This window comes from Nannospalax galili, unplaced genomic scaffold (genome assembly GCF_000622305.1).
Source record: "Nannospalax galili isolate Female #2095 unplaced genomic scaffold, S.galili_v1.0 scaffold18, whole genome shotgun sequence".
NCBI lineage: Eukaryota > Metazoa > Chordata > Mammalia > Rodentia > Spalacidae > Nannospalax > Nannospalax galili.
Window position 1 is genome coordinate 12464135 of NW_008346548.1, and position 26518 is coordinate 12490652.

The 26518-nt window shown below is 41.9% G+C and overlaps 1 protein-coding gene across 1 annotated transcript in view; it reads right to left on the reverse strand.

Annotated features, from left to right (window-relative positions):
• Slc12a8 (solute carrier family 12 member 8) overlaps window positions 1-26518 on the reverse strand; it is a 164662-nt gene that overhangs the window by 18504 nt on the left and 119640 nt on the right. The window contains exons 8-9 of the mRNA XM_008842992.3: window positions 22308-22454; window positions 12027-12669 (exon numbers count right to left, since the gene is read on the reverse strand). Of these exons, the coding sequence (XP_008841214.1) occupies window positions 12027-12669; window positions 22308-22454 (790 nt within the window). The remainder of the gene's footprint in view (window positions 1-12026; window positions 12670-22307; window positions 22455-26518) is intronic.

Consider the following 26518-nt stretch of genomic DNA (forward strand, 5'->3'; position numbering starts at 1 on the left):
AACAGAAAGTCCCCACGGTATATTATAGTAAAAACATTATATGTACAGAACAAAAAGAGGGTACTGAAAGTTGCTGGAGAAAAACAACAAGTTAAACCCCAAGTTACATATAAAGGAAAACCCATCAGAATTACAGCTGACATTTCAATGCAAACTAGGAAAGTAGGATGAGTCTGGACTAAAGTATTCTCAGTTCTAAATGACCATAGGTGCCAACCCAGAATACTTTATCCAGCAAAATTATCTATAATGGTTGAAGGGGAATGGAAGATTTTTCATGACACTAATAGGCTGAAAGAATTCATGTCCACCAAACCAGCCCTACAGAGAATACTTGAAGCAATACAAAGGACTGAGAAAGGAATGATTATTCCCAAGAGGCTACAGAAAGAAAACAAAGAATGGTATTATAATGGGAAGGCAAAATAGGGCCCCACAAACACAAAGATATTAAAATGACTGTATCCAGTAAACATCTTTCAATAATAACACTAAATATCAGTGGCCTCAACTCCCCTGTCAAAAGACAAAGACTAGTGGAATCGGTCTTCAAGAAACTCATCTCACCTTCAAGGATAGGGTGAAAGGATAGAAAAAAAATCTTCTAAGCAAATGTCTCTAAGAAGCAAGCAGGTGTTGCAATTCTAATATCTGACAAAACAGATTTCAAGTTAAACTAATCAGAAGAGATAAAGAGGGTTACTTTATTCTAATCAAAGGGACAATTGACCAAGAAGATATTACAATCATGAACACTTATGCACCAAACTCTGGAGCAGCCAATTGCAAAAAATCAGTAGTCCAGGACTATAAAACAGAGATTGGCACCAACTCAGTAATAGTGGGCTACTTTAATACCCCACATTCTTCAATAGACAGGTCAACTGGACAAGGAATAAACAGAAAGAAATCTGAATTAAATGACATCCTACATGAAATGGACTTACAGAATAGTCCACCCAAACACCAAAGAATACAGTTTCTACTCAGCAGCCCATGCAAGTTTTTCTAAAATTGACCATATTCTAGAACACAAAACAAATCTCAATAAATATAAAAAATTGAAGTAATTCCACTCATTCTATTAAGATCATGGTGCAATAAAGTTTATAATCAACAGGAAAAGAGGCTCTAGTAACTACATGAACTAATGGAGATTAAACAACACAATCCTGAATGATGAATGGGTCAAAGAAGAAATTAAGAAAGAAATAAAGTATTTCTGGAACTAAATGAAAATGACAATACAGCACAACAAAACCTGTGGGACTCCTTAAAAACAGTCCTAAAAGGAAAGTTTATAGCTCTTAGTGCCTACATTAAAAAAATAAGAAGAGCACATTTAAATGACTTAACAGTACAATTCAAGACTCTGGAAAGGCAAGAAAAAAACAACCCCAAACCCATAAATCATCAGAAATTAATGAAATAGAGACAAAGAAAACAATACAAAAAAATCAATGAATCTAAGACCTGATTCTTTGAAAGGCTAAATAAGATAGACAAACCCTTAGCCCAGTTAACCAAAAGGAAGAAAGAGCAAATCCAAATCAACAAAATCAGAGACAAAGGGAAACATAACAGACACCAAAAAAACCCCAGAATATTGTAAGGGAATACTTTAAAAATCTATATTCCATTAAATTAAAAAATCTAAAAGAAATGGATGAATTTCTAAAGTCATGGCCACCACCAAAGTTAAACCAAGAGGAGATCAACAGCCTAAACAGACCCATAACAAATAAGGAAATTGAAGCAGTAATACAAAACCTTTTGATTAAAAAAGCCCAGGCCCAGATGGATTCACAGCAGAATTCTACCAGACATTCAAAGAAGATCTACAAATCAATAGTGCTTAAATTATTCAAAAAGATAGAAACAGCAGGAGAACTCCCAAACTACTTCTATGAAGCCAGTATTACTTGAATACCCAAACCAGGTAAAGATACAACAAAAAAAGAGAAAACTATAGACCCATACCCTTAATGAATACAGATGCAAAGACACTCAACAAAATACTTGCAAACCACATACAGACACACATCAAAAGGTCATCCACCACGATCAAGTTGCCTTTATTCTAGAGATGCAAGGATAGTTTAATATACATCTTAAGTCAATAAATGTAATAAAACATATAAATGGACTTAAAGACAGAAACCACATGATAATCTCAATAGATGCAGAAAAGGCCGTTGACAAAATCCAACATGCATTCATGTTAAAAGTCCTAGAAGGAACTGGTCTAGAGGGAACATATCTCAACATAATTAAAGTTATACACAACAAGCCTATAGCCATTATCATTCTAAATGGAGAAAAACCAGGCAGTCCACTATCTCCACTCCTTTTCAATACAGTGCTTGAAACTCTTGCAAGAGCAGTAAGACAAGAGAAGGAAATTAAAGGAGCACTAACTAGAAAAGAAGAGGTCAAATTATCTCTATTTGCAGATGATATGATATTATACCTAAGAGATCCCAAAAATTTCACTAGAAAACTGTTAGAAGTTATTAATACTTTCAGTAAAGAGGCAGGTTACAAAATCAACTTACAAAGATCAGTAACCTTTCTATATACCAATAACAAACAATCAGAAAAAACATTTAAGGAAACCTTCCCATTCACAATAACTTAAAAATATTTAGGAATAAACCTAACCAAAGCCATTAAAGAGCTATACAATGAAAATTTCAAAACTCTAAAGAAAGAGCTAGAGGAAGACACTAGGAGATAGAAAGACCTACCATGCTCATGGATTGGTAAAATCAGTATTGTAAAAATGATCTTACCAAAACCAATTTATAGATTCAATGCAATGCCAATCAAAATACTGATGACATTCTTCACAGAGCTTGAAAAAAATCATCCTAAAATTCTTATGAAACCACAAAAGACTCCAGATAGCCAAAGCAATTTTGGGTAAAAAGAACACTGGGGGAGGGATCACCATACCAGATTTCAGACTACATTACAGAGTTATAGTCATAAAAATCACATAGTACTAGAACAAAAATAAGACATATAGATCAATGGAACACAACAGAAGACCCAAACATGAGTACATGCAGTTTCAGTCACCTGACATTTGACAAAGGTGCCAAGAACAAACAATGGAGAAAAGACAACATCTTCAACAAATGGTACTGGCAAAATTGGATCTCCACCTGCAGAAGAATGAAATTGGACCCTTATCTTTCACCCTGCACAAAAGTCAACTCCAAATGGGTCAAAGACCTCAATATAAAATCTGAAACTTGGAAACTGCTAAAAGAAAACATAAGCAGTACCCTCCAAGATATAGGTGTAGGAAAGAAGTTTCTAAACCAGACACCAGCTGCTCAGGTACTAAGGTCAACAATCAATAAGTTGGACCTCATTAAACTACAAAGCTTCTGTACAGCAAAAGAAACAACCAAGGAATGGAAGAGGAAACCCACTGAGTGGGAAAAAATCTTTACCAGTTTCACATCCAACAGAGGATTAATAGCCAGAATATACAAAAACCAAAGAAACAAGAAAATAAATGAACCAGGGGCTAGAGAGATGGCTCAGCAGTTAAGAGCATTGACTGCTCTTGCAGAGGAACCGGGTTCGACTCCCAGCACCCACATGGAGGCTAAGCACCGTCCTTAACTCCAGTTTCAGGGGAATTCGACAGCCTCTTCTGACCTCCATGATATTGCATGACACATTTTTTTAAAAAAAGAAAATAAACTACCCAACAAAAAGATGGACTATAGACCTAAACAGAGAGTTCTCAAACAAAGAAATAAAAATGGCTAAGAAGCACCTTAAAAAGTGCTCAACATGCTTTGTAATTAGAGAAATGCAGATAAAATCCATTTTAAGATTCCATTTTATCTCAGTCAGACTGACTAAGATCAAGAGAAAGAAGACCCCAAATGCTGGAGAGGATGTGGAGAAAGAGGAATGCTCATTCACTGCTGGTGGGAATGCAAACTCGTAACCACTATGGAAAGCAGTGTGGATAACTCAAAAAACTAAAAATGAATCTACCTTATGATCCAGTTATACCACTCCTTGACATATACCCAAAGGACTCATCCTATTGTAGAGATGCCTGTGCATCCATGTTTGTTGCTGCTCTCTTCAAATAGCTAAGAAATGGAAACAACCTAAATGTCCCTCAACTGACAAATGGATAATGAAAATGTCTTACATTTATACTATGGAGTTCTACTCAGCAGCTAGGTGAGGTAATACAAATGTAGAAAAGCAAGCAATGTATGTTTGCCCTTGTTTTCAGATTGTAGCACCAATCCCTTATATGTGAATATATATATTCTGATGTAACACCAGGGTTCATGGAAATGGAAAGGATACATGGAGGTAAAGGAAAAGAAAGAACCTGAAAGAGGGGGATAATAGGGAATGGACATTATGGGGGGGTAGTGGCAGTGCTCAACAGGGAGGAGAGGAGGGAAGGACATGCAAGGAGCCACGGTGTGTGTGGGGGGAGGAAACTCAAGAGAGGGGCATAACAGGAGACAAGTACCATGAAAGGTGTAGGAGGAGGGGATAATGGGGGTGCTGGGACTGGGGAGGGAGGAGAGAGGCGGGATGGAAAGAAAAAAGAGTAGCAATGAATGAATCTTGGGAGGCTAGGAAACCCAGAGGGAAATGTGATGCTCCTGAAACTCCACAAGAAATGTACATACAGTGTCTAAACATTAGTGCATATGTATACCTGGGAGCCGCTTGGCAAGGAACACAGTGCCAGACAGAAGAGATCTCCCTTTGAGTAGTTGGTGAGAGTGGTCCAGGAGACTCCCAAAATAACAGGCTATTGCCAAACCTCTTAGTTAGCTCCCAGAACTAGTAAATAAGACCCTACTGCTGAAGACAGGACATCCTTTAGATATAGGACTTGGAGCAGGAACTGACCTGGAGGCCTTCTAACCCAAAGTTTAGCTATCATAATGCTAGATGATAATATGCAAACTGTCAAGGGAGAAAAACAATCAGTGGTCCTACCCATCCCTAAAGTCCAATAACCATAATGACCAGCACGGCAAACTACCTCTATTGGTGCAGTAGTGGCACTGTTATCTGGGGGGCAATCAACAGCTATCTAATTGGACTGAAAGCTCTCTCAAACTCATGGGTGGCACTGTAAACTCAGCCAAATACACAGCAGGAGAGGACATAGATCCTAGAGAAAACCCTGTCTCATATCTCTGGACAAATGAAATTTCTTATCATATGCTAAATATGGATCCTTATATTTACAGACGAGCATACCATACACCACTAATCAAAGAAGCTCCTTTTTACAACAGATGGAGGCTACTGCAGTGTTTCACAATTGATCAGACACAGAGAAGGTATGTCTGAGAGATTCCCAGGACTAGGCAACATAAAACATCTACAGTTGAACCTTGAACCTCTACACCTAAGGCTCATAGAACATAGCGGAACAAAGGGCAGAGAGAAAACTAATGCATCTCTCAACTCTCACCAGTAAAGTTTCCTTATACAACAGAGTGTGATGCACACAGAAGGTCACAACTGGCCAAGTTTTAAAGAATAAGAACTGCAGAGTGTGTATCCTTGGATAGGACTTGTATATTGGGACTCACCCACTCAAGGTTCAGGGACCATAACGGAAGAGGGGGCAGAAAGATTTTAAGAGCCAGGGCTGGTTCATGAACACAGGGAAGCAGAGGCTTTCAGGCCACTGGAAGCTTGCACATGTGAACATGTGGCAATGGTGGCATCAAGCACAGGACCCATACCAACTCAATTAAACAAGGTCCCAGAAGGGGGGAAGAGAAATGGTTGGTGGGCCAGCCCTAGACTGAGAACTCTTGGAGACTAGGCCTTATTTATGATCTCTAGATGGGGCGACTAGATTCCAGTGGACAAATCTACACTGAAGGAAATCTGGATACACATGCTTGACTGGATAGGACTTAACATGTATGGTGGAATACATGAGGTTTGATGGAGGGATGGGGGGACATGGATGGAGGAGGGGGTCTAAATTTGATTAAGAACTCATATGATATTACAAAATCTCATTAAAATTTTTTTGAAAAAGTATACCTGATTACCACAGACCTGTATCTAAACTGTTAATAACTTATGCAATATGAAATGTTATCTTTGTTGTTTTGAGACAGGGGCTTACTCAGTAGCCCAGGCTATCCTGGAACTTACTATGTAGCCCAAGTTGGTCTCAAACTCCTAGTAACCTTCCTGCCTCAGTTTCTGAGTGCTGAGATCACATATATGGGCCACCATACCCAGCTGCAATGACATTTCCAGGTTGACTTAGGTTGTGTTCATTTAATCAGCCTGGTGCATGGTAGGTACTCTCAGCAAGTAGGATACACTGTACATTGTGCTTTTACAGTCAGACAAATCTAAGCTCAGATTCTGACTGTCTTACATCCTGAGAAAGTGTCCAACCTCTCTAAGTCTTGGTTTTAACATGGGCAAAAGGCTAAATAGAGCCTAACTCTGGGCTCAAGGATGAAACAAGTCACATTAAAGACATCACTGAGTCTCATAGAACATACTCAACAAAACCTCTAACTTTAGGTATTGACAAAGTATATTTAACAATAAAACTTCGTTTAACGAATATGAAGAAATCTGCTCACTGATTTCTTTTTTCAAATGTAAGCTGTGTATGTGTCTCCTGACCTCTCCTTAGAAGAATCTGGATTTTGGCCTTCTTGTTTTTTAAAAATAATATGCTTTAGAAGATATGCTTTTATCAGTTGTGTTTGTCAGGATAATAGTTTCCTTCTGTGAGACTGTATTGTACAAATTTTTTTTATTTGTAGTTAATCAGTTCCTTTTTTCTTTGATGATATCCATAATAGAAATCTCTCTCTTGCCCAGCTGTTATAAATAAGGAATCTGTGTAAGGTATAAAAGTACAGTTCCAAGTTATTTTGTAATCCATTTAATATAAAATATTTAGTTTTTATTTGATTCCTATCATTTTATGACATCTGGCTTGTCAAAGACTAAGTCTGTATAACAGTTTAACTCTTGTATTCTATTTTACTGATTAGTGTTTCAATTTGGGGCCACATCCCCTCTTCTATCTAACTAAGCTTTACCATGTTTCCTGTGTCCCTCATACTAGGTAGAAATGTTGTGATGGATGTGAAGGTGAAAAGGCCCAGTGTGTAATCCAGGGAAGCTCACAGTCTAATGGCAAAGGAAGAAAACAAATGATCATTTTCCCTAACACAAGCAGATGAATAGGCCTGGACACCAATGTGTAAACAAATGCGATACAAATGTACTAGTCATTAAACACGATAGTTTAAGCCATTCATATGAATTAAATGTTATAGTTGTACCCTGAAAGAACTCTGTAAGTTCTTCTCAAAAAAAGGTGAAAGTCTTGGAGCTGGAGGTATAGCTCAGTGGTAGAACATTTGCCTAGCACACATAAGAGGCTAGGTCTGATTCCCAGAACTGGAAAGAAGAAAAACAAGTAAAAGTCTTCAAAAATTCAGATGGGGACGGGGCATGGTGCTTTAGTCCCAGCACATGGAAGCAGAGGCAGGTGGATCTCTGTGATCTCAAGACCAGCCTGGTCTACATAGCAAGTTGTAGAACAGCCAGTGAACTCTGTCTCAAAAAAAAAAAAAAAAAAATCAAATGGGCTTTAAACAGCTTCAGACTTTTCTGAGTAGAGAAAGGAGGAGGAGGGGAAGTGATCAGAGGAGACAGCACAGGATATACAAGGCAGGTAGGAGTAGAACAAGATGAATTTAGGGCCCTAGTTTGGGTTCAGTGGCAATTCACACTGCATGAGTTGTCAAGAGTATGTGGCCCAGAGGTAGGTGAAGGCAGGACTGTGAGGAACTGTGCACAGGACACAGAGCTGGATTTTAATAAAAGGGGTGGGATTCTGGCAAAGGTTTCTAAGCAACAGGGAAAGGCCATTTCATGAGTAGTGCATGGAGCAGGATCAGGGAGAGTCTGGAGGTGGGACACTGGTGTGGGGATGTGGCAAGAGTACAAACATGTGACAAAGAGTGTCTGCCCTAAGGAAAGGGCAGTAAAGAGGAAGACGGAGGGAGCAGCCAACCAGAGCTCTGGCATTTGTAAGACTGGGTGGCTGGGTAGTGGCCACTTCATTCATTAAAAAAAAAAAGTCACAGATTCAGTGAGTAAAGGTACTTGTCACCAAGCTGGAGGTGGACGTGAGTTCAGTCCTCATGATCCACATGGTAGAAGAAGAGAACTGACTCCTGTAGCTTGTCCTCTGACCTTTACGCCAGCACATAGCACATTTGCCATGGCACAGGATCTCTCTCTCTCTCTCTCTAAATGAATACATAAAGGTAAATTTAAAGACTAAATCACAGACTGACCACATATCTCTCCTAAAACTCACTCAAAAGATAAAAACGCACAAACCCCCCAAACAAAGAGAAGACAGAAACAAGGCTTGGAAGGTAGAGAGGTGACAGTGGGGACAGCCTGAGCAGAGGGGAAGAGATGAACTCCAGGTCTCAAAGACAGGAGACTCCCAATCTATGGGCGGGGGCGGGGGGGGAGCAAAGCTCAGGGCTAGGACGTGTCATGTCTCACAAGCTGACTAGGACTGGGGGTTTGGTGGCAGATCCGTATCTACTGTATACTAAGATCCTCTCCTCTGCCCATGAAGCCACAAATCAACCCCTTCTTTTGCAACCTCCTACCCAAGGTGGTTTTCCTATGAAGAAATCCAGCCAGTGTGTCTACACTTGGCACAGAAGCAACAAAGAATGGGGGAGCTGAAGGCTACCCCTATACAATAGGACTCCCCAGCTCCCTCATTTCACTGTACTCCCAGAATGAATGTCAACATCTGTGACTCCCCTCCCCACAGATTAGACTCAAAAAGAACAAAGGAACTCCAGAGAAAACCCTCTTGCTCTTCATATTTGCGCCAATGAAGAGGCCAGCTTATTCCCAATCATTCTGCAGTAAGGTGCCCTAACCAGCAAGCCCTGCCATGTTCAGGTCTTCCAAGTGGTTTCTCAGTACAATCACCTGTCCCCTGGCATCCATTTGGAAAGTTGTTTCAGGATCCCCTATGGATACTAAAATTCCTATCTCACATTATAAAACATTTGCACATAATTTACAAGCATTCTCCCATATATTGAATTATCTCTGCATTCCTTATAGAACCTGTTATGATGTGAATATTATATAACTAACTATTAAACTATAATTTAGTGAATAAGGATCAAACCATAGTAATAATGTACAAGCTCAGTATAAACACAATCACCATAGGACCAATACAGGACAAGACAGAAGCAATTCAACTTTTTCCCAAATATTTTTCATCTGTAGTTGATTGAATGTTCTATAGATGTAGATACAGATACAGAGGGCCAAGTATACTTCACTTATAAGTATGGAAAGATAGATACTCCAATAAAAGTCTCTAAATAAAGGAGAAAAGGAGGGAGGCAGTAAAGGAAGAAGGGAAAAAGGAGGAAGAGGGAAGGAGGTAGGAAGAGAGGGAGGGAGAGAGGGAAAGAGTGGTGAAAAGAATTTAGAGAGATAATAAAAGCAAAAATCAAGTGAAAAGAAGAACAGTGTCTGGAGCAGACAAACTGCTGCTTTCTTTAAGAGGAGAAGAGCGAGCAATGAAGTCCATCAAGGACAAAGTGAAATCCGTTATATCCATAAAACAAGAATGGATGATGTTTTTTTTTGTTGTTGTTGTTTGGTCTTTTTGAGGCACAGTCTCTCTATAGCCCCAGCTGTCCTGGAACTCACTATGTAGACCAGGCTGACCTTGAACTCACAGAGATCCGCCTGCCTCTGTCTCCCAAGTGCTGGGACTAAAGGCGTGCACCACCAAACCCTGCTCAATGTTCGAATTTTTTTAAAAGTAAAAATACAGGTGAGGCTGGGCATGGTGGCGCACACCTTTAATCCCAGCGCTTGGGAGGCAGAGGCAGGGGGATCTCTGTGAGTTCAAAGCCAGCCTGGTCTCCATGGTGAATCCAGGACAGCTGAGGCTACAGGGAGACCCTGTCTCAAAAAGACCAAAAAAACAAAAAACAAAAAACCAGGTGAATCAGGTTACAACCAAAGAGCTTGGAAATTAACACTGTAATTGTGACATAGACTTGACAGTTGCCACTTTATCTCCATCCTGATAAAGAAAACAAGCAACTCATAATTTTTGATGTTGGGAGCTATTGATACAAGCGCAGCCATTATGTACATTGAGCTGTGGCAGGCTTGCTTGTTTACTTAGAGTTTGTGTTTTGCACACCAGTACCTAATCTGCTAAGTCAGGAGGAATGTGTTTATATGGTGGAGTTCACAAGTATTTGACCGCTCCTTGACCCTCAGATACAGGTGGGAAAAACAGCTGTTGAAGCTAATTGAGCTAAGCAAACCGGTGGCTATCTCTGATGTTCTTCTGTATAAAAAGGCTGAGCTAAAATAAACTGGGGCTGCAGTCTCTACTGACAGTCCTCCCAAGTATCTTTTCTCTGTCTCTTGTTTTTTCTTTCAATCTTCACTCCCCCTTTCAGGTACTGTCCGTCTTGGCCGGCTGGCACCGGCATTTTTATAAGGTAAAAAGGCATCTGCCTCTGGGCATGGTGGTGCATGCCTTTAATCCCAGCACTCGGGAGGCAGACGTTGGTGGATTTCTGTGAGTTCAAGGCCAACCTGGTGTACACAGTGAGTTCCAGGACAGCTACATGGTGAGATCCTGTCTCAAAAACTAAAAATCAAACAAAAACAAAAAACCCAAACAAACCAAAACCAACAACAGAACACCTGCCAGCCTCTCTTGCAGCTTGTGTTAATCACATAACTAAATAAAAAAGAAATAATAACAATAATAAATCACATAACAACCACAGAATCACAGCAAGGCAGAATGAAACCTTTACGGAAGGCCTCCCAAGTGACTTAGTTTGGAGACTCACTCTTGTTCTTCTTCCTTTCCTTTTCATATTGCCTAGAATAAGATGTGATGGCAAAGCTCCAGCTGCCACATCTTGGATCACAGGAAAATATGCTAAGAATGGATAGTACAGATCACAGGAGATGGTGTGTAATACAAAGTATCTAGACTTTAAATACAGTTACTTGGTGGGTATGTCAAGTTGCAGAAAGAATAAGCTCTGTGACTTTTCTATGACCTCACTGGACCACAGGGTCTTCATTTATAAAATGGAAAAAGTGCAATGATATTTATTGTACTTACTACCTTAAGTAACAGACTGTATAAGCCAGCTTTCTGTTGCTGAAAAAAATACCTGAAGCAATCAACTTAATCTATTATTATGATATGAATAAATAGTGCCCCCTAAAAGCCTCAGATGCTGAGAGCTTGGTGCCTAGCTAGTAGAGCTATTGAGAGGTGACTGGATTACGAGGGTGCTAACTTCATCAATGGATTACACTGATGGATTGATACTGAATGGGCTATCGAGAGGTAGGGCCTGGCTGGAGGAGTATGTCACTAGGGTGTATCCTTCCTATTTTACTCTCTGCTTCCTGGCTGCCATAAGGTGGGTGTCTTTCTCCTGCTGTTTTCTTTCTACCGTGATGCTCCTGGCTTGCCACAGGGTTAAAAGCAACAGAGCTAGCCGAGTAGAGGCTGACACTTCTCACACTGAAAACCAAAATAAATCCTTCCCTCCTTAAATTACATCTCTTATCAAAAACACATAGCAAGTCCTCACCAAGCAGTAAGAAGAGTCCTCATCAAAGAATAAACTGGTCTGATTTAGTGGCTTATACCTCAGCGGAATTTTGAGTGAAAGGAAAATGATAACTCAGTTTCTAGCGCTGGCTCCCAGCTCATATACACAGGAATAGGCCTTTCTGATTAAAATAAACAGGGTAGGATTATAAATAATTTAACTGGCAACAACATTTCAACATTTTGAAATAAATATTAAAATTACCAAAGGTTATAAATCTAGGTTGTAATAACTGGGTAGGCAAAGTAACCAGTGGTTACTCCAAAATAGGAGGCCCCAATGTACTTCCCAAATCCTTACCTTCTCTACTCACACTTGGCTGGATGCCCAGTTCAGGAACAAGTTGGCCAGGTGCTCCGCCACAGTGAGTCCATTCATTCCCAAAAGTACGCAGGCTCTGATAGGACTCTTGCCTCTCCCAGGAAGCAGTTAGCGGCTTGTCAGGGTCCTCAGCAGGGAAGAATATAGGAGACTTGAGGTCTAAGAGGAAGCTGTCTTGTAGAGTTTGCTTGGTGGCCTTCTTGAGTTTCCTTTTCTGCCTCTCTGGGACCCTGTTTCCCTCTCCTGACCCAGTCTGGCTACTCTCAAGTCTCCTGGTTGGCTGGAGGAGCTGATCCATGTCCTTGGTGAATTCTAGCAGAGTACCCTCAGAGAGACTTCTGGAAGGGCTGTCAGAGCCATAGCTGGGAGGCTTCTCCTGGAGCAGGTGCTCAGAGCTGGACAGAGTTCCTGGACTTTCTCTGAGCACTGGCTCAGGCACCTGGGGGAGGCTTCTGTGAGCCATGGATAAGGAGAAGTAAGAGTAGTCCACTGCGATGTAGGTCAGCATGAAGTTGATGGTGACGATGGGTGCTAAGACGTTCACCTGACCCACGAGGACAAAGGCCATGGTCACCAAGCTAGTCAGGCAGATGGCTCCCACGGGAGTTTTATTTGGCCCCTTCTGCAGGAACAAAATAAGATATAGGACCTTGAAATTTCAGATAGAAAGTTTCAGAAATTTTAGGATTAAATGATAGAAACCAGATATAATGTCTCAGGAACTTCTCTCCATGAGATTGTTCATCTGTACACTTGGGATAGTAATACCCAACTCACAGGGTCATTGTGAAATAAAAGCTAATCATGAAAATGCTAACACAGCACTGACATGCAGTAGCCTCCTAAATGCCATGGGTGTGGATTCTATTAGTATTAACCCAGGGCATTACTGTATAACTGGAAGTCTTTGGGTTTAACACCCTGAAACGGGAGGCCCCAGTGTAATTCTAAAGCACTGATCTTCTCCACTGGCCCCAGGCTGGGTGCATAGCTCAGGGACAAGGGGTCTGTGTGCTCCCAGAAGTCACAGCAGAATCACCGGTGGTTGAGCAAGGGAATTCTGCTAACATAGAGGCACAAGTGCATGAACAAGTGCACACATGATTATACACACCTGGCATTCATGGAGGAGGGGTCAGGACTGGGAATATGTGCTAACTGCTTCTCTTTTAAACTATCATAGCCACTGACAAGGTTCTTGGGCTCAAAGCAGTATTCACTTCTTGGTCCTTTCATCTTTGCCTAAAAACTTCACTTGGTCCAGCTGATCCCTCTCCTCTCTGAAAGCCTTCCCCCAGCTTCTCTCCATGTGTCTCCCTCTCCACTGGCTGTTCCATTTCAGTCTCCCTAACCAGTTCTCCATGTCTCAGAGCACTGCAGTTAAAGTGGGCCCAGGCTTCACCCCCTAGACCTCTCTCTTCTCCACCTAGACTCAATCCCTAGGTGATTTAACCCAGACTCATGGTTTTAAACACTAGCTTTATGGAAGCACCTCCTAACTTTGAACCTCCACCCTAAAGCAATCCCCAGAACTCTCTGAAGTCAGCCTGAGCTTCTAAGGATCGGAACCCATGCAAACCCGAGACACCTTCCCTGGAACAATCTAAGAAGAAGAGAAGGAAGAAGATGGGGGGGCGTTGGAAAAAAACTTTTATGTTTGAGAATTACTTTTGGGTACATTTGTTAAAGCTGTTAACAGATTCTAATAATACAATAACTGCAAATCAACTAAATCCTCAGAAACACAGGAGAACTTTAAAAGGCGTCTTGGGTACACTGAAGAACACAGTAGTCCAGGCCAAGATTGTGATACAGGTAGACTATGAAGAGATAAAACAGGCCAGCAAGGACCTCTCTCCACCAAAAGATGCCAAGAAGAAATGAAAGGACAAGCTGCAGAATGGGAAAAAGAATTTGCAAAACATATAACTGGCAAAAGATATCTACAATATACAATGAATTTCTATAAAATAATTGGAAAAAGGGTGGGTAGGATGACTCAGAGGGTAAAGGAGCTTGCCATCAAGCCTGATGACCTGTGTTTGATTCCTGGGACCCACACAGTGGGAGAAGAGAAGCAACTCTTGAAAGTTGTCCCCTGATCACCACATACCTACATACACAAATAAATAAATATAATTTAATAAAAAAATTTAAAGAGAGCCCACTTAACAAAATGAGTAAAGGATCTGAACCAGTACTTTGCAAAAGACTACCAACCATATGAAAAGTTGCCCAACCTCATTAGTAATTAGAGAACACAAATTTAAACCACAGTGAGGTACTTTTGAACATTAACCAGAGTACCAAACATGTAAAAGTCTGATAATATCAAGTATTGGCAAAAATATTGAGGACTAGAAGGTGCCATCTATTACTGATAAGAGTGTAAATTAGTATAAACACCTTGAAAAGGAGTTTGGTGTTACCTAGTAAGTGAAGACAGCCACACCTAGCAATTTTGCAATTCCAGGAATGCGAATGTAGTGTGGAAGAAGTCCATGCTTACAAGGACATTCATCACATTATCCATACGACTCCAAATAACAAACGAGTAAAAATGAAGAGCCTCAGCAGCATAGCGGTGAGTGACCAAGCATAGCATGCAGACGTGCGTGCGCACACACACACACACACACATATGCACATGCAAGCACACATAGACACATGCATACATGTACACATATGCACACACATGCATACACGCGCACACACGCATGAACACACACAATTCCATTTACAGACTAAGTATCTTTAGTGCAAACATTCTATATCTGAAATGCTGGAATGCTCCAAAATCTGAAACTTTTTGAGTGCTGTTATGACAAGTGGGAAATCCAACATTATGGCGCTTCATTTCATGCCTAAAATTTCTAAGAATGTTGTGCAAAATTACCTTCAGGTTATGTAGACAGGTGTATATGAAATACAAATGAATTTAGTGTTTAGAGTTGGTTACCATTTCCAAGATATTTCACTATGTATATGGAAATATCCCCAAATACAAAACAAACAGAGATGCATATGGAGGAATTCAGGGTTGCATGCTGTGGTACCTAAGCCAAATCCAGGGCTGCCTGTTTATGCCATGAGCTACAAATAGCTTTACATTTTTAAACAGTTGGGGGAAAAATAAAAAGAACATTTTGTTACATAAGAGAATTCCACGAAATTCAGATTTGGGTCCATAAGTAAAGGATCAGGTATTATATGTGGCAACTGTCGAGCTCCAACTGCAAAACTATATAGTGGTGACAAAGGCCACAGAGACTGAAACTGAATAAAGCAGATATTCCTTGACACTTCAGAAAAAAAGTCTGCAGACACCTGAGAAAAAGCCATAAAGAAAGCAAAGAAATTATTCTGGCAGAAGTCAATGGGTATGGAGTGAGAGAGAGGAGGAGCGTGGGGAGGAGAGTATGTGGCTGGCAGACTTCTTGGGTAGAGGCTACAGGGTGTTTACCTCACAGTTATTCTTAAAGCTATTTACATCAATTTTATGCCCATTTCTATATGTTGAATATGTCTCAAAATGTGTTTAAATTTTCCTCCATTAAAAAAAGAGAATAAGTGAATGCAAGCCAATCATAGATGAAGAATCTTTTATAAAAAATACATTTTATTTAGTATTTTTATTTTATGTGTATTAGTGTACTGCCTGCATGTATATGAGTGCACCCATGTCGTACAATGCCTCGGAGGTCAGAAGAGGGCATTGGATTTCCCTGGAACTGGAGTTAAAGACGGTTTGTAGTTGCCATGTGGGTGCTAGGAATCAAATCTGGGTCCTTTGCAAGAGCAGTCAGTGCTCTTAACCACTGAGCCATCTCTCCAGCCCATGAAGAAGCTTTTTATTTTATTGGGGGAGAAAGGACTTCCAAAGTTAAAAGACACATGACAAACAAGGAAAATTATCTGTGATATGGATCAAAAAGAGCTAACTTCCCTACCAAAGAGCTTTTAGAAGTTGAAAATAATTACAGGACACACACACACACACACACACACACACACACACACACACAAATACAAATAGCTATCATACAAAAAAAAAGATACACACCCAACACACACACACACACACACACACACAAATACAAATAGCTATCATACAGAAGAAAAGATACACAACCTCATTCAGGATAAGGGAAATGTAAATCTCAGTATTTCGAAAGGCTCTTTCTTACTATATGGTTGGCAAAAAGTCTCATTTAACAATGAGCCAGGACAGGGTCCTTGCTGACACTATCACTCAAGGTAATAGTGCAAATGAGATTCCATACACCTGTGTCTAAATATTTACAGTTACAGACCAAGCTAATAACGTGCTGACCAGATATATCTATGTTGTTTCCTTGGCAAACATTCCCACATGATAATGAGGAAGGCCAGGCTCCAGTGTAGACTTCATTAGCAGATGGCCATATATCGCCTCCAGTTCAGGGCCTACCCCTTCTCTTTTCAGACCATTTGGTGGGGGTACTCACACTCGTATATGGACTCTCAACCATGCCTTGGCTCTATCTAGGTGGTGAGAGGCCCTTGCAGACTGTGGAGGTAGGCTGGGGCCCATTTGGGTAGGAAATTCTAGGAAGCAGCATTCCTGGACATAGCTAGGCAGACATTTTCCTTTGGCCTCATCAACTTCTTCCACCCAAAGGCCAGAGCAGAATCCTACTGCAATGGCTAATCCTGATGTTCAATTTGACTGGGTTGAGACACACATCACAGATTAGTAAAGCACAACTCTGGGTGTGTCTATGACGGCATTTCCAGAGATGACTCTACCATGAGGGCTCTGACCTAATGAAAGGTTTCAATTTTTTTTTTCTTCTTCTTTTTTTTTTGTGTGTGTATGAGTGTGTTTGGTATATGCGCACATTAGCCATCAGGGAAATGCAAATTAAAACTACTTTGAGATTCCATCTCACCCAAGTTAGAATGGCTATCATCAAGAAAACAAATGACAGTAAATGCTGGTGAGGATGTGGGAAAAGGGGAACACTTATCCACTGTTTGTGGGAGTATAAATTGGTGTAGCCATATGGTGTGGAAGAGATTCCTCAAAAAGGTAAAAATAGAACCACCATATGATGCAACTATTCCACCCAAGGGCAGATACCCAAAGGCTTTGATATCCTCCTTACAGAGATACTTGTACATCCATGTTCACTGCTGTTATATTTGCAGTAGCTAGGAAATGGAATCAATCTGGAGGTCCATCAACTGAGGAATGGATAATGAAAATGTGGTACATATACACAATGGAATTTTATTCAGCTGTAAAGAAAAATGAAATATGTAAAATAGATGGAACTTGAAATACTATACCAAGTGAAGTAATCCAGGTCCCAAAGACAAATCCCTCATGTTTTCTCTTACACATGGGTCCTAGTTTCAAATTCTTAGAATCATGTTTAATTTGGAATGTCTGTAGAGGTCAAGAAGCTACAAAAGGCCCATGATGGGGTTGGGGGGGCTTAAGGGGTGAGAGGATAGAACACAGTGATATGGAAGTAGAGGGAGGGGAATACTGAGGATTAAAGGTTTAAGATGGGATGGGGCAGGAGGACAGGGGAGAAGAGGAGGTGTGGGGTAGAATTAACTAAAGCTATGTATGGGAACTCACTACATTGTAAGTTAATTGAAAAATATAATTAAGGGTCTGGAGAGATTGCTCAGTAGTTAAGAACATATACTGGTCTTGCAAAGGATCTGAGTTAAGTGCCCAACACCCATATCAGGCAGCTCACAATCTCCAGCTTCAGGGGATCCAACACCCTCTTCTGGCCTCTGTAGGCACATGCACATCACTCCCCCCCCCATGCACACAGAATTAAAAATTAAATTTTTAAACACACACACACATTTTTTAAAAAGGAGTTTGAGCTGAGCGTGGTGGCGCACGCCTGCAGTCCCAGCACTTGGGAGACAGAGGCAGGTGGATCTCTGTGAGTTCAAGGCCAGCCTGGTCTACATAGTGAGTTCCAGGACAGCTGGGGCTACAGGGAGATCCTGCTTCAAAAAGCCAAAAAACAAAAAACAAAAAAAAGGAGTTTGAACATGAGTGCCTTGTAGGGAAAGCAATGCTTAGAAGACACGGATTATTAAGCTCAGTTTCAGGTGTGGGCTACCTCCCTACGAGTTATTGGTAAGGAGTTCCCAGAGACCTCCATAACAATGCAGGTTATTGTCACTGCTCTTGGTTGTCCATCATAAGCAGTTGGTAAGACCCTATTGCTGAAGAAATACCACACTTGGGTTTCAGGACAGAGAATGAAGCTGGAACTGATCTCAAAACTTCCTCCTTGCTGGCTAACTTTCATAATGCCAGAAGGTGCTATGCAGGTCATTGGGGAGAGAAAAGTCATCCATAGTATTACTCAGAAATGAACCCTAAATGCTACAATGCTAACCTTCCAGCAAGATGTACCCATTGGTACAACAGTGGAATGACTGTCATGGGGGCAACCAACCACTTTCTGATGGAATTTGAGGCCTGCTCCACAGAAAAGAATTCATTCTTGGTACCATAAACTGGACAAAAGCCCAAGGCTGGGGAAGTCATAGGTTCTAAGCAGGGAACCTACTACTGTTGCTTTGCTAAATGGACATATCAAACTACCTTCTACATATTTATGTTTATACCAATAGATTAGTACTGCTCTTAACCTTGGTCAGAAACATTTCTTTCTGCAGTGGGCAGTAGTTAATTCAGGGACTTATAACTGATCAAAATGTTGACAATAAGTGACTGTTGATTGTTCAGTCCTAAATGGGACATTTGTATCAACCTCTACAAAGGCTAAGAGAACGTTTTGGAAGGAGGGCACAAAGAATGTAAGAGCCACAGGATGGGGAGGAGTGCTGTGAAATGCCATCTTCTGGACACAACATGGCTACTGCACTCATGAACACTCTGCAGCTATGGTTACCTGCACATGATCAAGCCACTGAGATCAGTCAGCATTCCATCACACAGCACTAAATGGAGTCAGTGGGTTACAGAAAGTGGGAGGGGGATGTGTTGAGTGAGGTACTTCTGGAGAAGGAGGAAGAGGAAGAGGGAGCTGAGGGTAGACGTTATCAAGATACTATCATTGCACACATGTATGAAACTCTCAATAAACGAAAGCTATTCTAAAAACATCACACTAAAAATATTTATCCAAAATATCTGCCTGTATAGATATAAAATCATACATACACACAACAGTAGCCATAGTAGTCACATGCAGGAGAGAGAGAGGAAGAGAATTACTCGTTGCTGTACTGTTTATCAGAAGTCACTCAAGTAAGCATCAATCTACAGGGAACTGACTAAATAAACCATATTACATCAACATGATGGAAAAAGAATGAGAAAACTCTTTACATTCACATAAAAGATGGATTTCTAGGTTATGTTAAATGGGGAAAAAGCAAGGTCTAAGCAGTATTCTGAGGGCATGACCTGTTGTGTAAAAAAATATGGAAAAGAAGGATTCATTTAAAAATCTGTTGACGGGGCTGGAGAGATGGCTCAGCATTTAAGAACACTGTTCTGGGGCTGGAGAGATGGCTCAGTGGTTAAGAGCACTGGTTATTCTTGCAGAAGACCCAGGTTCAAGTCCCAGCACCCACATGGCAGCTAACAACTGTATGTAATTCCAGTCCCAGGGGATCTGACGGCCTCTTCTGACCTCCACGGGCATTGCAGGACAAGGGTGTACTTACCTACACGCAGACAATACATGCATACACATAAAATAAAAAATAAATAAAATTAAATATTAGTGGTGTAATTAAAAAAAAAAAAAACACTGTTCTTGCAGAAGACTCGGGTTTGAATCCCAGCACCCACATGGCAGCTAACAATTGCCTATAACTCCAGGTCCAGGGACTCCGACAGTCTCTTCTGTCCTCTGAGGGCATTGCACGACACGGGTGCATTTACCGACATGCGGGCAATACATGCATACACATAGAAAAATTTAAAAAATGACAATAGGGGCTGGAGAGATGGCTCAGTGGTTAAGAGCACTCACTGCTCTTGTAGAGGACTCAGGTTCAATTCCCAGCACCCATATGGTGGCTACGAACCATCCTTAACTCAGTTCCAGGGGAATCCGAAGTCCTCTTCTGACCTCCATGGCATTGCACAGCATGGGTACACTCACATACATGCAGGTAATACACTCACACACATAAAATAAAAATAATAAATAAAATATTTTAAAAAATAATAAAATATTTTTAAAAAATAATCTAGTTGGGAGCCTGGGGAGGCAGCTCAGTAAAGTGCCTGGCATACAATCATGAAGATCTGAGGTTGAATTCCCAGCACTCATGTAAAAATCTGGGTGTGGTGGTACACACCTTTAACCCCAGCACTCAAGGGGCAGAGGCAGGCTGGTCTCTATGAAATCAAGGCCAGCCTGGTTAACAGCCAATTCTAGGCCAGCTGGGGCTACAGGGAGACTCTGACTGAAAAAATAAAACAAAATAAAGAAGGTAGAAAGTGAAGCAGTGATTGAGGAAGATACCTGAAGTTGACCTCTGACTTCCACATGCTTGTGCGTGTGCATATGGGCACGCGCGCGCGCACACACACACACACACACACACACACACACACATACACACACACACACACGACACAAAACAAAACCAATATGGCTAAGTGGTAGTTTGCTTAGTAGTCACAAAGCTCTGGATTCAATTCCCAACACAGCAAAACAAACAACAAACAACAAAGGAAAAACAGTGATTAAAAAACAATGTTGGGGGTAGGTTAATAGGTAGAAAGATTCATGGTAGGAGTAAAAATTATCAGTGGATACCTTTTATATCATTTTCCATTTTGGACCCTGAGTCACTTGTACCTCATAAAAAAAAAAACAAAACAAATGAAGTAAAAGAAAACTAAGATAAAGGCATGTCATACATGAAATGTAGTCGAGATGGCCACCACCGCTCCTCCCAGCCCATGCTGCCCTGGGTGAGCAGGAGGAGCTGGCTGTGGTAGTGATTGTCTGCACTCTTAGCATTCAAGTGGTGGAGGCAGGAGGATTCCAAGTCCAAGGCCAACTTGTCTCAGAAACCAAACAGGCCAGCTAGATGGCTCGGTGAATGACACTTGCTGCCAAGCCTAAAAATCTGAGTTCAATTCTCAGAACCCACATGGTGGAAGGAGATGTGCACGTGGCGCGCGCGCGCGCACACACACACACACACACACACATACACACATACACACACATACATAGAGAAATGTTTGGAAGATTGAGACACAAGTATCCCACATGGTGGAAGGAGATGTGCACGCGCGCGCGCGCACACACACACACACACACACACACACACATACACACACATACATAGAGAAATGTTTGGAAGATTGAGACACAAGGCAGGAGAATTGAAGCAAATTTAAGGTCACCCTGGGTTCCATAGTGAGACCCTGTTTAAAAAACTGAAATAGGGGAGGAGATAGAACAGGAAGAAAGGGGGAGGAAGGGGAGGAAGAGGAGGAAGGGGAGGAAAAGAGGAAAGGGGAAGGGAAGGGAGGAAGGGGTAAGGAGAAGGAGGAAGAGGAAGAAAAGGAGGAAGAGGAGGAGGAGGAGGAAGTATTACCGCTGATTTACATGCACCCTTTTGGAATGGAGGCTGGGAATCAGAAGGGACTAAGACAAAAATAAATTACGGCTTACAAACCACATTACAGAGACTTGAGATTCCCTGTGTCTATTTCTGTTGTTTTAGGAAGGCCTCTTTTGATCAGCCATGACTCAGTCATGCTATTTAGTATCAGTTAAGGTTTGGTCTATGATGGTTCACAAAGAACCCAGAGTCCAGTTTGTGGGACTCACCATGAGCATCTCCCTCCACTAGGACACAATGAGCCTTGGAGGGTCAGAGCTGCAAAAACCTGCTTTCCTGTTTCCTCTTGACCAAGAGATATTTTTTTTCTTCTATGCTGAACTTGGAGGACCATGAATTTGTTTTTGTTTTTGTTTTGTGTTTTTTTTCAATCAAAGGAGAAGACACTGATTCACTGCTGCTCAAAACCGGGAAGCCGAGTGTCTGGGACACGTGAGATGTTTCATTTAACTGGCTCTACCTAAGACACTCAGGGACAGGGCTGGAAAAAATAACATCTTACACCCTGCTTTGTTCCACCCCAGAGACAATGACCAGACCCTTTAATCAGAAAAATCAGAAAAGCCATGAGAGAGGGAGAGAGGGAGGGAGAGGGGAGAGAGAGTTGGGGGCACTTACCCCTTGTCCCAGAAAGGCCAGTGCAGGAATCACTTTCTCCTGGGCAATACACTGCAGGATCCGAGGTGCTCCGTAGAGTCCCCCCATACAGGAGGCTAAGGATGAGATGTATAAGCCCAACAGGAAGAGGAAGCCAACCAGGGACACCTGTGTGAAGAAGAAGTTCCAGCAATACTTCCAAGTTGATCTTGGATGTACTGCAGTGCCCTGTGCTAAAGCTTGGCCTCAGGACAGAACCTGATGGAGAAGGTATGGCCCAGTGGGAGTTCCCTAGGCCATTGTGGGTGGGCTCTTGAAAGGGACTGTGGGACCTCAGACCCTTCTTTCTCTCTTACTTTTGAGGGGGGGGCATATGACTGCTATACACATCTAGCCCTTCCTTCCCTACCAGAGGCCCAAAGCAGTGGGTCTACCCAGGCATGGACTGAACCCTCTAAAACCAAAGCCAAAATACAGTGTTTCTCTTTATTTTTTTATTACATTTATTTTGTGTGGGAGGGGGTGAAGGTGTGTGCCATGGTGTGCACATAAAGGTCAGAGGACTTGTAGGACTTAGTTCTCTCGTTCTACCATGTGTGTTCCAGGGATAAAGTTGTCAAGCTTGGCTGCAAGCATAGTTACCTGCTGAGCCATCTCACCAGCCTAAACTTTTCTCTTTATAAATTAATTATCTCAAGTATTTTGTAACAGTGACTGAAATATGATGAACACAATTATTCAATGACCAACACTTTGTTTTTTTATGTTTTAAAAATATTTATCTACTTACATGTACGTGAAGTATATGTATGTGTTTTTGTGTGAGGGTGCCCACATGCCATGGCACGCCTGTGGAGGAAGATATTCTTGAATGCCAGTCCTCGCCTTCCTCTTTGTTTGAAGGCAGAGTCTTTCCTGTTTGCTGCTGCATGCTGTATTCCAGACTAGCTGATGTGTGAGCTTCTAGGGGATTCTCCCCTCTCCGCCTCCCATTTTACCTTAGGAGTGCCGGGATAACAGACAGGCGCCACTTCATCTGGACTTTTATATGAGTTCTGAGGATCCAAGCTTGTCATTGCTTACATGGCAGGAGCCTTTGCCTCGTGATCATCTTCACAGCCCAATTCTGCCTATTGTTAATTTTTTTTGTTTTGTCTTCTGAGACGGGGTCTTGCTATGTAGGCCAAATTGTCCTTAAATTCACAATTTCCCTACCTCCATCTCCCAGATGCTAGGATTACAGGCATTGCTGTGCCCAACTAGATCCTGCTTTAGCCCTTTCTATTCCCCTGGCACCCCCCTCCCCACTCTCCACCCACTTCCACACCACTTCTTCTAGCTCAGCCTCTGGGCTAGCTTCCCCATTCCTTGACCTCCATTTCACCCTGCTATTTCAGGTAGGTCCACCATCATATCTTACATGGACCATACAGTAGTTCTCAAATTGAGCAGGTATCAGACTCATCTCAGTGCCTCTCAAACCACTGATTTCTGGATGCCATTCTTGGCATTTCAGACTCAGGAGGTGTGGGGAAGGATCTGGGAATATAGATTTCCAGTGAGTTCCAAAGTGATGTTAATGCTGATGGCTGGGAACCACACTTTGAGAACTGCTGATCAATCATGATACCAGTCAGCATCTTCCCTCAGCACTCCTGTGACATTCTAGGCCCTGCCAGAGCAACTCAACCCAACCCTGACCCTAAAGCAGTGGCTCCTATTGGTTGATAAGCAGGACCTGCACAGTCTATGACTTCCCTGGCCCTATACCATGCTCAGCAGTCACTGGTCAGCACAATTTCACTGCCTGCAGGAACCCTCTATCCACACTCACTGTTCAACACTGGGTATTAAGAATCAGCTCAAAGGGGCTGAAGAGATGGCTCAGTGATTAAGAGCACTTACTGCTCTTGTACAGGACCCAAGTTCAGTTTCCAGCACCCATATTAGATGGCTCACAACCACCTGTAACTCCAGTTCGAGGTGAGATATTCAACACTCTCTTGTCTCCTTGGGAACTATACACATGTGGTGCACATAAACTCACATACACATAATAAAAAAGAATCATCACAAACCCCACCTCCTCCATGAGGCCATCTCAACTTCCCTTTACATCAATGGCTGCTCCCCAGCATCTCAACATGAGTTTAGTATAACACCTATCATGCTGTGTCCTCTACCAACCTGCAGTCTTTAACAAGATGGGTCTCTTGTCCTTTCACTCCAGTATTCTCAATGTCCAGCTGAGGTATATAGTGAATGAACAAATGAATGTGGTCCACGACCACACAGCCCACAGGTGCCGGTAGACGGAAGGAGAGAGGACAGCTTTTCTCCTTGGTGCTCTCTGTGCAGTGCTGTCAAGGCTGGGCCAGAAGCCCACCTCATTTGGATTTGTGGAAGCCTTTCTTCCTAACTGTCAATGGCTCCCTCTCCATACTACCTTACTGCAGACAGAATGGCCAGAACTGTGGACTTCAAGTGCTCATTTGGCCAAATGTGATAGAGAAGTCAGTTAGATGCAACCTTCAGCTTTGTCATAAATTTATCACTTACACCCTTCTTGCTCAAAGTTCTCCGTGCAAGGCACGGAATCCATATGGTCAAGTCATGCTGAACCCAAGACCCTGGCTAACCTATTTCCTCATTCATAAATTATCACTAGAGCAATCTGACTGAAAAAATCCTATCTCAGTCAAGATTCTTGATTTGAAAAAAACTGTAAAACACACACACACACACACACACACACACACACACACTCACACAGAGTAACAGAACAACAAAACAAAATAGGGCTGGTGAGATGCCTCAGCAGGTAAAGGCACTTGTCACCAAGCTTGATGACCTGATCCCTACAACCCACATGGTGAAAACAGAATTGACCTCCACACAAGGGCACCCCCCACCAAATAAATAAAGTGCCACAAAATAAATACATCTGTAGGACACTGGAGGTTCACATTCCCAGAATCCTCACCAGGAGCAGTTCAGCCATGGTACTACCAGTATCCTGTCACCCTGCAGATGACCCTCACCATCCTCCTTATCACTGCTTCATTCATTACACTTGGAGTATCCATTGGCCTAATCCCAGTCTTGTCCCCGATGAGGGCTGCAAAGGAGCAGCGAGAAAAGGTCTTTGGGCTTTGAATATCAAATGGAGGTCTCATTACCTACAAGATGGGAGGTAAGGTGGTGGGGGGTCAGGGGCTTGACAGATACAATGTGGTTCACTGTAGCACCATCTTGTCTTTGATTCAGTGCAAGACTGCTTGTCCCTACAAGTATTATCTCATCCCTGGCAAATCTCATCCGTCTCTTTTCTTCAATGTCATGGATTTTGTGGGCTTGTCTTCCTCCTCCTCTTACCATTTATTATTACAAGAAATAACGTATCACTGTTTCTCATCCTTTGTGTGATCTGATGGCATTTTGCTATTCTCTCCTTTGCGGGAGAGTTAATTAGGCTTGGGGCTTATCTTGCTAGTGCACCCTGAGCTCCTTAGGAGTACAAGTGAGGCATCTCAGCCTCCACTCACAGCACCTAGCAGAATCTGACAAACAGGCGGCATCAGTGAAGCCCAGGTGCTCTAAGTGATCCGAGCACTCAATGTTTTACAAAACTGTTAGGTAAGTAGGTTCCATGATTATCCCTCCATCCATTCCAAGCCATATCACCTGTGATCTCTGTTTGCATCCTTTCTACCAAATTCATCCTATGTTGATGGCTTAAAAAAAAAAAAACAGACCAGTTGATTCTAATATGCAGTCTGTGTGAAGAATCGCTGGGCACAGCACCTCACAACCACTGCCTTCACTCCTAGAAGACATGCTTTGGAGAGGAGTGGGGACCTCCCTTCAGAAATTCAACTGCTTCTTACCCAGGAGGCTATATGATCGTCCTTTAGTATCTACGGAGAACTTGTTCTGGGACCCCCAAGGACATCAGAATCTGGATAAGTGCCTTATGTTGCATAGTACTTGCACATAGCTTACTTACTTCCTCCTATGTATTTCTACTCCTGTCTAGATTACTTACAATACTTAATGCAATGTATAAATGGTTGAATTGGTTAGGGAATAATGGCAAAAAAGTCTATCTTAAGAACAGTGCAATTTTTTCCTGAAATTTTTTTTGATCCACAGGTTGCATACATAGATGTGGGATCTGGGAGTACAGAAGTGTGTGTGTGTGTGTGTGTGTGTGTGTGTGTGTGTGTGTGTGT